At 38.6% G+C, this 17418-nt stretch overlaps 1 protein-coding gene across 14 annotated transcripts; it reads right to left on the bottom strand.

Moving 5' to 3' along the window:
• Window positions 1–1013: 1013 nt before the first annotated feature.
• Window positions 1014–17292, bottom strand: l(1)G0196 (inositol hexakisphosphate and diphosphoinositol-pentakisphosphate kinase). Of its 14 annotated transcripts, none has more exons than XM_068283601.1 (15): window positions 16960–17292; window positions 16641–16851; window positions 12562–12994; window positions 12248–12490; window positions 11369–11867; window positions 11031–11302; window positions 10691–10871; window positions 10425–10622; window positions 9344–10361; window positions 8958–9285; window positions 4960–6510; window positions 3906–4349; window positions 2888–2996; window positions 2558–2801; window positions 1014–2485 (listed from the first exon to the last, which is right to left on the bottom strand). In XM_068283601.1, exons 2-15 carry the CDS (start codon window positions 16827–16829, stop codon window positions 1580–1582), a joined length of 6615 nt encoding a protein of 2204 aa, XP_068139702.1. In that variant the 5' UTR covers window positions 16830–16851; window positions 16960–17292; the 3' UTR covers window positions 1014–1579. The 14 variants fall into 14 exon arrangements, with proteins under 14 accessions (XP_068139702.1, XP_068139700.1, XP_068139701.1 ...); XM_068283599.1 differs by lacking the exons at window positions 16641–16851; window positions 16960–17292 and adding exons at window positions 15310–15359; window positions 16068–16367; XM_068283600.1 differs by having other exon boundaries at window positions 16641–17292.
• Window positions 17293–17418: the final 126 nt, after the last annotated feature.

Raw genomic sequence — 17418 nt, 5'->3', positions numbered from 1 at the left:
CATATGAAATATACACATGTGTACTTAAGTGAGGCTAATGCTAATTATGGAGAGTGAAAAAAAAACTGCAAGTGAAAACATCATCAAGACGCCCATTTAAAGTTATCTAAGTTCTGCTGCATTAAGTGGAAAAACGTTAGACAAAGGCAACAAAATTTAAGTGTTTGAAATTTTGAAAAAATTTCATAAAAAACAAAAAAAAAAAAAAAACATTGCTTATTTACCTTTATTCTTGAATAGTTGAAAAACTAACAATTAGATTTGAGTGGTAGTTCTTTTGTTTTGAAAACATTCTTAGCCTAGTTCCCGGTCAACTTTGGCCCACGCAAAACAAACAGAAAATAAAAACAAAAGACTTAGGCAACGAACTTACATTTCGATGGGCGAGAAAAGCGAACATCATGCAAAGCACTCTGTCTATATTTTATCTAACGCAATTTTTGAAACGAATTCCATATAAAGTCAAATATACTCTACAACCTTTATTATAGCTACATTTATAAAAAATAATAATCAGAACATTTATCTTTGTCATTTAGTCTTTTGCACTTCTATCTCTACCGAAATTTCAATATAATCGATGTCGTGTTATCAATATTTGCAATTTGCTTATAAAATTATGTTATTCAATTCCAATTTGAATATTTTTCGATTCTGTTTTATTATACTCTTGAACTTAACTCCCCTTTAGAATATGCTACAAACTACGCCATTGATTTAAGAGACGTGAGAGAAGCAACATTCAACTGTAGTGCCACCTACCAAATCAACATCAACATGGCCAAACGGGTGGGTGACTTGAATACGCAATTTTAGAATTGGCCAAGTTGAATGTGGATCGAGGTTGACAAGTGAAATGCATTGCCATGTAAACTTCGTGGGAGACGGCGCAACCGATGATACATACATACATACAAAAATTTGTATATTTGGTCGCCAATGTTCATTCTGATTTGAAGATTGACTTTTACTTTTGCCCAATGACAGCCCTTAAAGGTGAAACAGAAACACAATTGAGCAATTATTTATTTTTTTATTTGTATTTTATTCTTTTTTTTATGCCTGGTAATTTTATTTGCTTGGCTCAACAACATCAACAAGATTTAGATTAGGTTTTCAGGGTATGCAAAGCGTTACGCAATTGATATTCATTTTCTACCGTTATTTACAAAGCAAAAAATTTCATTATCTATGACAATTGAGAAATATACTGTTCACAACCGATTAACGGTCACATCGGTTAACCTTTAACGCAACTGACTGATTCATATATATTGACCTGACGGCTATTTGTAAAGACTTTTTCATTATTTTTTGCTAATTTAAAGCTTTCAGATAATCATGCCGAAATTTTTACTTGTACATATATTTTGATCCATAGATCACCCTGATGGTTCATTTGCGTAATCCATATCTATGTATAGCTCCTTAGCTATTGTCAAACTTTCTTCGTTTGCAAACCCTGAATATGATTTGATTGATTAGAATTTAAAGAATTTTAAGAGCTTAGTCAAAGGTATTTAAGACAAAACGGGAAAAAGAGTAGGAGGCGAGGAGATTGAGATTGATTCTAATTTGGTCAATTAGCATCGTCAGGATGATCATTATTATCATTCTCAGCAGCAGCATCATATTCCATCATATCGGTATTTGCATCACTAGAATCAACACGATCTATGGACAGACGGGCTGGCGCCATTGCCGGTAATAGTAGAAATTCATTAAATAGAAAATCCGCATCCATGGATTGAGTTTTGCCGTGATAACCACGAACAACACCCCGCTTGGGTGGCTCTATGAAACGTTCCTTGACTATCAAAGCGCCAGGATGTGGTTGTGTCTCCAGGGAAGAGCAGGCCGATAAAGCATTCGGAAAACGGCCAACAGATTGCTTCTTTCTACTCTCCTTTTCCTTCTCTCTTACCCTATCGGCGTGCCGTTGTGGTGAACTAGAGCCAAGTGCACCACTAGAAGATTTCAAGTTGATGCAGCTTTGCGTATGGGAGACATCTTCATTGGCTTCTAACGGTGCCCGCTTCAGTGTATTGCTCTCGAAGGGGAAATTTGAATTCGAAGTGGACTGTGTGAGAATTTCAAATTTACGTAGACGAGCATCCTGACGCAATTGCTGCCCACCGGCAGCAGCTGGCAAATTTATCGAAGCATGCATAGCGGCATTTGTCACGGCACCTGCTGCATTATCTTCAAACAGACTAATCTGCTGTTGCATGCGTGGCGAAACAGGATCATGGATACGTCGAACGGGTCGTGGCGTCTCGTGCCTATGCTCGGGTGAAGCCTGGATAATACTTACAGGCAAAGTGAATCCAAATTTCGGATCATCGCTGGCCACATCGGGTGGTGCCTTCTCATGGGCATGGGTGGGACAACAATAGCATAGCTCCAGTTTGGGTCCATCACTATCGGCTGGCAATGAGGGTGTTGTCGCAGCTGACAATGTAGCTTCCTCGTCATCATCGAAACCCTGAAACGAGAACGACACGAAAGCCATAATTTATAACTATTTTCTAATCTTATGACCCGTCAAAGCACATACATCCATGGATAGTGTCATCGATCCCTTATTGGCCACCATACTTAGATCCAGGTCCATGCCCTGACTAACCGGTGTTAGGCAAGTGCTGCCACTGCTTTGACCCTGACCCTGGCTTAGATCCTGACCAACGCTAAGCAAGTATAAGCCGGCGGCTTCTCCAGCCTCCTCACTATGTAGAGTATCCTCATTCATGGGCTCGAAATTCGTTTCATCCGTTTCTATTTCTGCCAGAGTAATCTGCATGCTTTATTTAGCACAAGGATATGATTGATATTAATTATTTAAAACAAGACAAATGTACATACATATGTATGTGGATGAGGAGCTTACCCGGTTATCTCTCTTTCCATTTGCTGCTTCTTCTGCTGCTGCTCCTGTTGGCATAGATCATCTTCTTCTTGGGCTGCCTGCAGACTATCTTGTGGCTGTTGTTGCCAAACTTTTTTTTGGGCGGTTTTTATTTTGTGGTTGTGGTGAATGAAGTTGGTTTTTGGGTTTTTTGATTTACATATTTATTTTCAAAGTTAAATTGAAATGCAAAAGTGCATATTTGGTGCATGGAAGAGACAAACTCATTGACTCATTGAGTGATTAAGCTCGTGTACATGTGTGTGAGTCAGAGATAGAGAGATAAAGAGAGAGAGAGAAAGAAAGCGTTCAAGCTTAACGCAAACGAAACGAAAAACGAAATGCAATGAGAGAAAGATAGATAGATAGATATAGCCAGAAAATTCTTAGCATATACTTGTCTTCTTCTTCTTGTAAATAGAGATATACAATATATGTACATATATACAACAAATTCGAAATATTCTTTTTTTTCCATGAATTTAAAAAAAAAAAACAAGCCAAATTAAAATCAATATTTAAATTTATATGTTAACAAGCATACATTATATATATTAAGGTATATATGTGTATATATATATATATAAAGATATATTTCAATGATTTTCCGGATATTTTGTAGTTTAATCCACTGAAAAATTAAAAAAAAAAAAACATATAACATAAAAAATGTAAATTGAAATAATAAAAGGTACAAAATAAGCGAAATTATAAATTTTAATAGTTCATGTTAATTGAAAATTCTTTTTTAACTTTAAATTTTACAATAGGCGAATTTAATTTGTCTTTCAAGTTCTATTTCCGAATGAGCAACTAAATTGAAACAATTGGTTGATTATTATCAAGTTTATTTAAATGACGAAGGGATATCGAAAAAAAGAAAAATTGGCCAAAATATGGATTATAAGGAAGGCATGCATAGGAAAACATGCTCGGACTATGGGTGCATTGATTTTGCTTTGCTTCATTTTTAAAAAGGATAACTTATGCTTCGACTTACGCTGCTGCTTCTTGGCTGCCAAACAACGTCTCATTGTCGTACTGCTGGCTGTATCCAAGCCTTCCGTTTCATCCGATTGGGCGTCCATCAACTGGCATCCACCGGACGGACCTGCTGGCCCACCAACAACCGAATTGGCTTCGCTTCCTCGATTAAAGGTCGTGGTAACATTGGGTGTATCCTGCAAGAGTATTGAGGCTGCTGCTGTTGTTGTTGTTCCCGATGGTGCGGTCGTTGTCTCACTGACTGATTGAGCATTCAATGTCATTGACGACACCTCCATTATGGGACCCTGAGCATCATGTAAAATGCGCGGCGGTGATCCAGTTGGTGTCTTAAATATTTGAGCTAGTATCATATCCTGCAGGAAGCTATCCAATTTACGCAATGACAATGCATTGTGTAAGGTTTCCAATGGTCGTATTGGTGGCACATCGCCAAAACCTTGGAAAATTTCCAAAAATCACAAGAAAACGACAAAAAACACATACACAGGGTGTGGGTTAGAAAGAATTGAAGAGCGAGAGACAGAAAGTGATTAAGAGAGACAGAGAGATAGAGAGAGTGAGAGAGAGCGATTGAGATAAAAAAAGAAAGCAAATAATTAAGTAATAAAAGTCAGTTCAAACATCTTATATACATAATTTAGTATACACAGTAGAGTAAATTTCCCATAAGGTTGTGCATCACTATCTACTTGTGTATGTATATTAACAATTCAGTTACATATGTATATATAGGATTAAACCACTTTTTAAATCATAAATTCGTTTTAGGGCGATTCGGGGAGCGGGAGTTATCTCTGATTAAGTTTAATCCTAAATCAATGGCGGATCCAAGGATGTGATGTAATAAAAATTTAGCCCCCTAATGTATGCAATATGCGGCCAAAGAATTAGCTTTGAGATCATATTATTTGTAGTACACAGCCACACCAATAGTGCATGGGAAATGCATAGCATACTTTAGGGGGGCAAATTTGTAAGATTTCTCACATCCCTAGATACGCCTTGCATTGCCTAATCCTCTTAAAGTTTATTTTTTGTGTACTCACCGGACGATGATACCGGTATCATATCGCGTAGATTTGGCGCTGATGAGCTGCCGCTTATAACTGCCGTACTGAAAAGGCTATTAGCACTGGTTGCCATCTTTTTGCTAAAACCACCGAAACCCAACATTTTCATATAGGACATCTGGCCGGCAATACTGTGTCTTTGGCGACGCGACGACGATGTGGACGAAGAATTAGCGGATGATACCGATGCGGAGGCCGAGGCCGATGCCGATACCGAGACCGAAATGTTGCTATCTGTTGTGGTTGCGATGGTGGTGGTGGTGGTGTTGGTGTTGGTTGGAGTTGAGGTGGTTGGTGGATTGGTGTTATAACAAGAGGGGAAGGAAGTGTTTCGTTTGACGGTTGTTGTATTTGTATTTGTATTCAATTTTGTATGTGGGTCAATCAGTGTGGTTGCGTTTGTATTTGGTGGTGATGATGGTTGTGATTGTGTTGGTGTTGGTGGTGGTGCGTCAGTAGAGGAAGGATCAATCGATTTCAATTGGTTAGTAAAATATTGATTAGAAGACATTGTTGCGGCTGTTGTCGTTGTTGTTGTTGCTGTTGTTGTTGCTATTGTTGTATCATTTGTGATTTGTGATAGTGGTGCTGGTATTTGGGGTGTTTGGGTTGTACTAACTGTTTCTGTTACCAATAAAGTTGGTAAATTATAAACCATTTGCGGTGTGGGCGGTGTAAACGTTGCCGTATGCTCAGCAATTGGCTCAAATGGGCTTACAAAACAGGCATTAGATGGCGTTACCGTAAACCGAAAAGGATTTTCGTTCACCACCGGAGCCGAGGCCGAGGCCGTGGCTGATGCCAACGATAGCTGGCCACATGAATGACTTGTGGCCTTGCCCTTCAATTTCTCAGGTCGCAGTTCATCTAAATCTTTACACAATTTTAATGTGGATGCAGTGGGCGAATTGTTAGCATTATTCAAAGATTTTGCCACTGGATCGCCGCTCTTGCTGCTATTGACGGCCATTCGTTGACCAAATTCCGAGCTTAACATAACGGCTGGAGCTGAAGTTGATAGCTGAAAATCATCTTCAAAACTAGAATTAGCTTCACCACCACTAGCAGCACAGATTGGCGTTTCGGTGGTGTTGGTGGTGATGGTGGTGTTGATTGCCGGTGGTGGACTGTGCTGCACCACCATCGTCTCGCTGGCCCCCAAGTCAATTAGACTTTTCGAATGCGAATGCGTTTGCAGCTGTGCAAACGAACTGCAATTGCAACTCAATGGTCGCTCATTGGTTGCCATTGGCGATATCTGTGGCAGATCCCCTGCTGCCGATCCATCTGCATCTTCATCGCAACTTTCCATGCGCCTCATGGTTAGCATGTGCAAACGCTTGCGTTCCAATGGACCCACCTGGGGTGTACTCGGATTCAAAGAGAAATCAATATCGGACAACGGCAACTCGTTTGTGGAGGAATCAATTTTAAAAAATGACAATTTATCCGTCACCCGTATATGAAATGCCGAACGATTTGGCACGCCCACGCCCATACGAGCACTGATTATCTCATCGAATGTGGCTAGTTATGGTTAGTTAGTTAGTTTGTTTGTTCGGGAGCGATGTGTAATGATATGAAGGATCAGATTGAGTTTTGTTACATTCCGGGTTTTAGTCGTCGAGTCATTACGTATCAAGGTTGATTACGTCCGTTATGTTCGTTGTGTTTTTGTTGTTGGTGTTTTTTTTTTTTTTTTTTGTATATAACAAACAAAAAACTTATTAGCCAGAATATAAAAATGTTTGTATGTATGTATATATTTAAAATTATCCAAAAGGGGAGAGAGACGTATGGACAACAGACAAAGAGGGAGAAACAAAAAGAAAAATAAACACAAGAAATGTCTCGGCAAGCCGAAGACTTTCCAAAATTACCGTAAATTCTTCTTTGATCGATTTCAGAATTTCAGAGTTGAGGTTAACGGACATTTTCTTCAGTTGGCAACCCCAATCCCATCAGGGTTGTCAAGTGCATATAGCAAGCGCGCAAGCAAAAAAAATACATACACGGTTAATTTTGTTTTGTAACATAGTATTTAAAGATTAGTCTTAAGTCGCCCTTGAGTGAGTGTCCCATTTGACATACTCTCACTTCATCATAGAATAACTGAATAAGTGAGCAAGTGAGTAAGTAAACTGGTTCACTGCATGATGTATAGTAAATAATGTATTAGGTAAATGATGAGCAAGTAACTGTAACTATGTAAATCACTTATGTATGTATGTATGTATGTTTGTTTTGTTAGGTCGCAGTCCAGGGTGAGTCTTTGGGTCAGTGCGCGGGCAACAATCAAACAAACAAACCATCCAAGCAACAACAACGAACAGAGATACAAACAATAAAACGTCTCAAAAACCAACAAACAATTTTAAACTCTTTTTTTATATTTTTTGCATGCACTAAACAGTGACAAAGCGAAAGCGAACACACAGTAGGAGAGAGAGAAAGAGAGAAACATAGAGAATAAAAGGACAAAAATGGCTAAGAGAGTTTCAGCATAGAGGTAGACAGAGACGGCGACATTGACGATGGATATAGCACTAAATACATAGAGATAGAAGTAGTCGAAGGAATCAAACGATTTTAGGGTGACCATCTGCAGCTGAAACCCAGCAATGTTTTACGCTTTATACAATTCATTATTAATCATTTTCATTGATTAAATGGTTCTGGAAAACATTTTCTGGCACTCAACTGTAGTTGGGACTGTTATGATTGATTTGATTGATTTTCGGATTTTTCATTTGTGGGGACCAGCATTGCCAAGTACACGGGATTCCGCGGCCAGATGCTTATCGATTTTCAGTTTTTCTCGCGATTATATAGGAATGAGAGAGGATCAAATCGTGTTTCATATACATTCATATATATTGTTTATATATAAACACATATACATATGTATATAAATATGCATGTACATATATGAAATTAATATTGCATGTAAGTTTTTGAAAATTATGCAGATAGTGTGAGAAAAAAAGAAAACCAAAAATGTTGGGCACAGTACATTATCAATAGAGAAAGAGATATTATAGTTTAAAAAGATTTGTTTTCAGCTCTAGATATATAAATTACATCTTTAGGTATATACGAGTGGTGTGTATATTCATCATCATTATCAATCAGAATTGAAAAAAAAAATTAATATAAGTATACTATATAGATTTATAATAATAATATCGAACAAAAACCAAAAAGGTATAAAGCTGGGCACAGGCTAATCAAGGATTGGGTATAGATGGTTTTCTTCAGTTCATGTTTGTTAAGGGTTAAAGTCAGTCTTCAAGGTTCATCCGAAATGGTTAGGCATGATTGGTAGTAATAAAATCTCACACACAGACACAGACACACACACACACACTATATACTATATATAAATGTATATATATGTATATAAAAAAAAGACATATAGTTAACAAAAGTTAAATTGAAACAAAAAAAAACTAAAACTCAATACTAGTTATATATGAGTTTTTTACGTAATACTCCCATATCGTTAAACCTATAGTCGAATTTTAGATTCAACCATTATCTACCTCTGATCATGGTTTAGCTCAATTAGTGCTCATTCGAGTCTTAATCTAGGGGTTAATCGAGCGACATATCTATTGCAATTGGGTTAGAATCGGTATGTTAGATAGGCTCAGAAGAAAAAATAACAAACCAAACAATCAAATACACAAAGAAATAAATTTAAATTAATAGAAAATAAAAATTAAATAAAGGCGAGTCCTTTCACCTTGAAGAATGCAGGTGAAAGGTGAGCAGCAACTGCTGAGCACACGTACCCACACTCATTTTCACACAAACACACACACACACACACAGATACAAAAAGGCTCACACAAAGGGAGAAATATATAGATATATAAAGAGAATAAAAGGTGGGATCACGGGAGTGAGGGAGAGATAAACAGAGAGAGAGAGAGAGAGAGAGGAAAAGTGAATCGACCCTGCCACATACATACCCGCCTCCTTGCCGCAATTGCCCGAAGTGGGGCGCTGCTCAAAACTACGGGAACGTGGCTCACAGTCCGGACTAACGGCACGCATATCAGGGCTAATCGGTCTTAGTTGTGAGTGTTGCTGCTGCTGTTGGGACATTTGATGTTGCTGGGAAGCCAATTCCTCGTTCAAGCGTTTAGCTAGATCCATAGCCTCATGCCCGCTAACTGTGTGATGGGCACCAATGGGAATGGGTTTCGATTTGTAGTGCTTGGAACGTAATTCCAGACGATTGAAGCCAAATGCACAGCCGCTATTCCCCGATTGGTTACGATTGGTCTGGCCAGTAAGCTATTTATGATTTGCATTACTTCCAAAAAATAATAAAATAAAACAAGAGTCAACTCACCCCTCGCTTTCTGCCCTGATGCTCTTCACCTGAATTGCAATCATTTTCCTCCTCAATGCGTGATGGATTCGTTTCATCCGATTGCATACTAACATTGCACGCATTATCACCATGGGAATGCGGTCGAAAGCCGGGGCCCGGCGGCAGATTCTTTTGCACACAACAATTGACGCCTGGACTGAAGTGCAGTTCGACATGGAAACGTTCTTCGGATGTGGGATCCTTGGTGGGATCCTCGTACAGCATAATTACAATCTGTGACATATAGTTCAACTCGGACACCATTGAGATATAGTCCATGGCCCGACGCCATTGCTCATCGGTCACCACATTGAGCAGGCCGCCGTATCGTAGGACAGTTAACAGAGAATGGACATGCGATTCGCTGGTGAAATACAAGCGTGTACGCACATGACGCTGAGGACTAGCCACTCCGTGGCTATAATGAGGATTCAAGCGATTCATAAACTCATCTTCGATCTCATCGATATTACGCTGCAGATCACCCTTGATTTTGCGCAGCAATGGCGAACAGATGCCCTGGCCAATGGCCAGCTTCTCCTGCGGCGTTAAGCCATACTCTTGCGGTATAACAATATCAGCCAAATTCTTGGCGTATATGTACAATTCTTCGGCCTGATCATATTGCAATGTATGCTGATTATGCTGTAAATCATATTTAATGCAGTCATAGATATCAGGAATTTTTGATATATCAAATAATTTGGACTTGGTACTAAAATCCTTTTCGATTTTCTCCCAACGACAACGCATCAGATCCCAGGTCTCGCCATGATAAAGTATGGCATCTTTTGTCTTTGGATCGTCTTTTTTAATGCTAATAATGTGTAGCAGTTCCCGTATTAGCGTATGCACATGATGACAACAATCGACGGGATTCTTAACAAAATCAAGAGCCTGAGTAATTGATTTACTATTGCAGGGATTTATATTTTCGCGATCCTCCTTGGTAAACTCGCGATCGTTCTGCATTAGTTCATGAAGTCGGCCTTTGGCGCTAAATTTACAAATATTAGATTACAAGCATAAGAATAGAAATGACACTTTTCAAATTTCTTACAGATTCTGATACTTGCTGGAATCACAATCGTTATCCAGCAAACCATTTGTGTTGGCGCTTTTAACCATCTGCACCAAAATGGGCGTCAACTCCCCCTCTAAGGCCAGAAGGCCCTTGGCGAAAGCAGCAGCTGTCATTTGCACACGACCCTCATCTGAGGCATATATCTTTAGATCATGACGGAAAGTTGAATGTAATCTGTTTAAAAGGGGAAAACAATAACAAGTTAACTAAGCAAATAAGTATAGTCATAATTTAATGCTTACCGTAGTAGACCCAATCCCTGGGTACCTGAGTAATCCGAACGTCCTTGTCCGCCTGGATACATACATCGGAATATACGACCCAATTCTTCGGCTTGTATGCGACCCGCAGGTGTCAGTTCTCCGCCCCATTTCAATATAAGCACCAGGGACGGCTCTGCCGGTGAATCCGCTGCAAGATTAGCTTTCATCTGGTTAAGTACCTCAAGGTAAATATGTAAACCACAACAACCAATTCAAATATATAGAAATACCCTTTTGTTTGGGTCCGAAATGGATTCAAATTGGTTACTCTTGGCCATACAAAACAAATCCAACATACGTGTACATATTATATACTTACTATCATCTGAACTGGAGCCACGTGGTCGTCCTTTTGGTTGATATTTCATTTGCACTTTACGATTAATACCCGAAAAATGGCCATACATTTCGAGTACGTTTTTTAGCTGCTCCAATTTGCTTTCCTTCTCCTCAATTTCAGCATGCGATTTGGTATGGATTTCGGTTAATAAGAATCGGGCAATATCCAAAATCTCCTGTAGTTGTTTGGGTCGCTTCAGTTTGACGTGACCCAGTTTGTAGCCATCGTATTTGGCAAATATCTCAAAGAATCTAAGGACAATTAGAATGTGAATTAAGAAAATTATGAGAGAACAAGCATATTGTCGTTACACTTACTTGGGATGCCTAACCTCGACCTTCATTTTTTGCTTTGGTGTACGATCACCATGACGTATGACAGCGACCACACAACGTAATTCCATCATTTTGCCAAATGTTGTGGGCACTATCGGTGGATCATCTAGCTGGAAGGGCACCGACCATGGTATATGCAATGTGGGTGTCAATTCGCGCAATATCATATTGCCCAATATTTTGGCGCAATCATCGTAGTATTTGTTCGAGTTCTTCACAAAACTAAAACCATTCACATCGCACACATAACTCTTGCCATTGGCCCTCAAGAGATCGAAACCGCAGACGGTTTGCTTAAAGGCCAGACACACCTTGCGCGATATGAGCTTCTCCGAATGATTGAGTATGACCGGATAGCGTATCTCTTTGCCCTCGCTATCGCGCTCCACTTTGCCATCCAAAGCGGGACTCTTGCGAGCCTCAGCATGCGCATAGTCGGGCCCCACCGTATAGACCTTGACATCGGTGCCTGAAAAATATACTAAGTTGTAAAGGAATGATGCTGGATAATTCAGTGCGTTCGACTGGCGGCCAGTTTTAACACGGCGTTTTCTTGCACGTTGGATATACATATGTTGGATTTGGATTTTATCCTTTTTTTTTTTTTTTTGTTGTTGTTCTTTTCATTTTGATTGTGTGTTGTATATGAACGACGAGCGAGACGCAATACAATGATTAATTTGGTTAATTAAAATTCATGGCGGTAGATTGGGATGGAAAGAAAAAATGAAAGAATTGTACACATTGCACATAAAAATTGTAAGCTCCGTAAGCGGGTGCACATATCGAATTATCGGCGAAAGATCGAAAGATATGTATATATGGAAAAGGAATTATTGGATATAGATCAAGCTTGCATACCATCTGTGGGCATAAAGTCCTCGTAAATGAAGGAGCCCGTTTTGCGTACCCGCGACTCTGGCGAATAAACACTGCTTCTACTGCCAATTTTACGAAATAGCCGCTGACTACCACCGCCCGCCGATGTTGGATAATAAATATATATATTATGATCCTCGGCCGATACAGGTTTCTCCACAAATGGTTTATTAAATGTGATACCATTAACTTCCACATGATCCTCGGATTCGATGAGTTCATGATCTGAAAACATTTTAAAGCGTTATTTTTCACAATATATACATATGGGGACAATCTAAATTCCGAAGACTTACGTTTTGGATCAGGAGAATCACGATCTAATACCGCATATCTTGGTATCTCAATGCCCTCCTTCTCCAAAATGGCATAGACACGACGTCTGTCCTGTATATCATACTGCATATGCAAATTGTTTAACACAAATGGATTCCTTAGCTGAGCATATTCAATGGCCTTCTCAAGGGGAAAGCCCTTCGAGTGAAATGAGACAAGGCAATCACAGGTTGGCCAATTTTGTACCGATTCACGCAATATAACATTCTCCTCAAATGTTACCAATTTAATGAACTCAAATTCACCCAAACGTGTCAGAATCTCCTTCATTGGTTTCGATTGCGTTTTCTTGGCCATGGCACAGATGCCAACCACCACCTGTTTGCTATTGCTAGATGAGGTGCTCGTATCCGAGTCCATGCCGTCATTGCTGTCACCGAAGTCCGTGTCGCCCTTGGAGGAAACAGTTAAGAAATGAGGATGCAATGAGACTTTTTTATTGGTCGTGTACGTCGCAGCATTTTCGCAATTAGTGTTCAAAACGTTTACCCGAAAGAGACCCAAACAAAAAGGAAACCAAAAACAGAAAACTCAGGCACATTCAAATATCATTAAGGATTGAAAATTTGTTCCCTTATTTTTTTTCCAATTTATGTTCTGGTTTTGTTGTTGTTGCTTGTGTGTGTGCGTGTGTGTTTGTGTATCACATATACTTTTCTAAACTTGACTAAAGTTGTTAACCGACACACAATGGAAATAAATAAAGGCCAGAATCTCATCATCAAGTTCATAGTAAAGGAGAATTATAGTCAACCCAGAGGTACTTAACGCCTATTACTCCGCCCTTTTTTCTCTATCATTGAATATTTCAATTAGCAGCACACTTTTTTAGTTGTTAGCCTTGTCGCTTGGTTGGCTTATTATCACCTCCTGCCTAGCATTAGCTAGATAGATAGAAATACAACAAAAAATTTGATATTTTCTTACATTCAGGCATTCATCACAGAAACAAAAATCATTATTATCATCATCACTGGCATGATTATAATCTTCATAGTCGCTGACATTAAAGGGCCCATATTCGCCGTCATCATCATCTTCATAGACGTTAGTTTTTTGGTTAGTTTCCCCTCTAAGGGCTTCCACACCGGCACTTTGACTGCGCCTCTGACGCTGCAGTTGACGATTTTGATTACGGGTTTGACGCAAACGATCTCGGGCTCTGCCATGCCTACGGCCAGCACTTGTTTCAGGATCTTTATCTTTATCACCAATTTGATCGACACTGTTGGCATTCGATAATAGAATGGTGGCAGCTGCTGCCGCTTCCAACTTCTTTTTATGACGCTGATGACGCGAACGTAACTTCTTTAAGCGCCACCAGTCTTTAAACCACGTCCACTCCATATCAAGTATACGCTAGTTGTGTAAAAAGTTACGTATACGTCGTTGTACTATTGCATTTTATTGAATCGCTTTTATTACAATTTTTACCTAGGTATACTATGAAGAGTATATAGGTATTATCGTGCTTTTAATTATTCTTTGCGAACACAGAACAAAAAAAAATAACACGTCAAGTGGCTGTGGGGGTCGCGATCCGTACTGTGAACCGCCAACAACCGACTACAATGATACATCGATATCGGGAGCGGATCGGTTGGGGAGTTCGGTTTGGGAGAGGAGAATGTGGCCTGAAGTCTGACGATCATATTATGAGATAATTGCCACTACCCTCTCTTCCTCACTCTATCTCGCTTTCACACTCTCTTTTATGTGCTCTCTCGCTCTCTCTCTCTTTCCCTCCCTGTCGCACGTTGACTTAATTCTCATTGTGTTGTATGGTAGGGGATTGCTCACTGGCTTTGTGTACAACTGTTTCGGCTGTTGAGTGTTGTTATCAGTGAAACGATTTCCATTCCATTGTTGACGAAACAGCTTAACCTAAACTAAACGATCATAGCAAGCAGAGCGGCGGCAGCTTATCTAATTTAAAATTTTTTAACACTTTGTCTTATTTTTCGATTATTAAGTATGAAATCAATTAAATTGTTCCTAAGTCAAAGGGCTACAAACTCACAGCAACAGAGAGCTATCGGAAGCTAAACGACCATGATAAACGCTTAAAAGTGTTAGAGATAAGATTTGAGACCGAACGATCGATCGATCAAGCCAAATTGTTGTTACTTGCAACAACTTTAACAACAAATAAACTGTTAATAATGATGGATCTGTAATGCAAATCATATATAATAATAATAATAATACTCCAAAATAAAAGCATTTGCGCATTTTGACACTATAATAGTCTACAAATTGTGCTTTTCTTTTTAAATGTATCTCGTTTAAGTGTGAGCCCCAAAGTAGGCAATGTTATGGTTTGCTTTTACTTGAATATTTCTTGCATAAGCCAAGGCGGCTTGATTGCCTTGTTAATTGCAAAAAAGTATAATTTATCAGCTTATCGGCTGCAGATTTTGTGACTATGTATGTATATTTGTTCTTATGCGCGAATAATCAAAACAAACAGTTAATTTATAAGGCAAACAATAAGTATATAAAAAATAAGGCATAATTAAAGCAGCTCAAAGAAAAACAAAAACAAAATTTAATTAAAACTCAGTCAAACTGGGCAAACAAAATAAAAATAAATAACGAATCAACAGCCGAATGAAGCAAGCTATACGTAAGAGAAATTCATCTTTAAACAACGAAAGAATATATGTACATATATGGGATATATAGAAAGGTAAGGTATAGAGATTCACCCCATATGAAAAAGATGATGAGCGTGGCTCCAGCTCATTGATGTCTGTCTCTGGTGGTTGAGAAAAGGAATGAAAGAAAAGTGGATAGAACAAATTATAGGAAATATGATAACAAGAAAATAAAACAAAAAAAACTCATTTGAACTAAATGCAAACCAAAAGTTGATAAGAAATCGGACTAAATGATGTATGCAAAGTTTGAGTTGCTTATTAATTTGATTATCTTCTTAGTCTGTGTCTTTACAAATACTGAAATAATTATGTAACCATTCAATCTTCAGCTTTATTTATATCAAAGACTCTAATGTTGCTAAAGGATTAAAAAACAAATGATGTTTAATGTTAAACAAAGGGCCATTATTTAACTCAGTTATTACGTAATACCGCTATGACAGAGCATCTATAAGGTGTCAGCTCTGTTTTTACGGTAAAAAAAATATCAATAAGAATATAAACACCATTTTTTTGCGGTATTCAAACATCAGAATTACAAGCGGAATATCCGTTTCCATTTAGTTAATAGAAAGATTCGAAAATACTTATCTGGTTATTTGCAATTCTATCAATATGATTTGAAATTTAGCAGGTCGAATTTCGAATATATTAAATATTTTTTTTAAATGTTTTTAAAACCTTTTTGTTTTACTTTTTATATACTTTTCCGTTTTCTGTTCCTAATCGATCTAAGCGTGACTTCTTGTTTGCGTTTGGTTTGCAATTACTCACTATGCACTATTCACAACCCACACAACACGCACCGCCCAAGTTGGGTGTGGAACTGACATGGGTCAGCCGCCCCTGAACTGGAAATGACGATAGGCCCGAAATCTGGGCACCTCCGTCTGCAGCCGCTGCTGCTGCTTTATCTGGTGCCTCTGCTAACTGTTCAGCAGCTGCACCTGTTGTTGTTGCTTTTGTAGTTGTTGCTGCTGCTCTCGATAAAGGATGATGCTGATGTCGACAACGCCGGCTCCAACTCCGACAGCGTAAATTATTGTTGTTGTCGGCATTGGCGTCGCCAAACTTATCAAAGCTATTGCCCATTTTTAAAATTTGTTCTATATTTTAGATTTTGGTTTAATTTTTTTCAATTAAATTTGATTTCACTAAAGAGAAACACACACACACGCAGCATTAGAGAGAGGGAAAGAGAGCGTAAGAGAGAAAAAAAGCTTTCGACATTGACATTGAACAGCTGTTAAAGAAGAAGCTGCTGCTGCATGCAACATAAAAGTCAGGGTCATAGAAGGAAAAAAAACAACTCTCAAAGATGCAACGCCCCAAATGCCAACAAAAAAAAAGGGTTAATAAGAGAAAATTAAAGCTCATACATTGCCATCGTGACCCAAATAGAAGCCGACACGATGATGACCAGATCCTTGTGCTGATTGTTGTTGTTGTTGATTTTGATGATGTTGTTGCTGCTGTTGCTGGTGCTGATGATGATGGGCAGCGGCTGTGTTGCTTTGCGTCGATTGACGTAAGTCCTGATATCCTGATTCCAATTCAGTGTAGGACATTTTCTTCCTTTTTAACCTTGTTCTTGATTTTGTTAGTACGACAAATAAAAAAAAAAAAGCAAAGAAAAAGCTTGGCGCCGTTTATTTCTCCTTCATCTCTCTTTTAGCACACACACACACACACACATACCACGCACTTTGGCACCTTGAAGCGTGTCACAATTTACATATATCTTTTCTTTTATATGTATATATTATTTTTGTAATATCAATTAAAAAAAACATAAACTGAACAAATGTTGTGCCGTGCTTGCATCTGGCCTTCGATTTTTCAACGAAATGTTACATTTATTTTCAAATTTTTCTCTTCACAGTTGTTGTTTTTGGCTATTTTTTAAACCACGAACAATACGCAGCACTTGTTTGTTTACTTATTTTCTTTGCTCTCACTACCGAAGGTGCTATTTGCTATTTAATTTAAAAAGTAATTATTCAATCGACACTCTGAGCTGTCGCAAAAGTTGGTAACACTAATGTCGATTACGAAAAGTTCGCTCCGATAATGTCGATTAACCGATAGGTTTTGCTCCGAAACGTCAATTAACCGATAGGCTTGCTCCGATAATGTCGATTACAATAGGTTTGCTCC

The sequence above is a fragment of the Drosophila tropicalis genome, unplaced genomic scaffold (genome assembly GCF_018151085.1).
Source record: "Drosophila tropicalis isolate 14030-0801.00 unplaced genomic scaffold, ASM1815108v1 contig_158, whole genome shotgun sequence".
Lineage (NCBI taxonomy): Eukaryota > Metazoa > Arthropoda > Insecta > Diptera > Drosophilidae > Drosophila > Drosophila tropicalis.
Note: the sequence above shows the minus strand (reverse complement) of the source record. Positions and strands in the feature narration are given on the sequence as shown.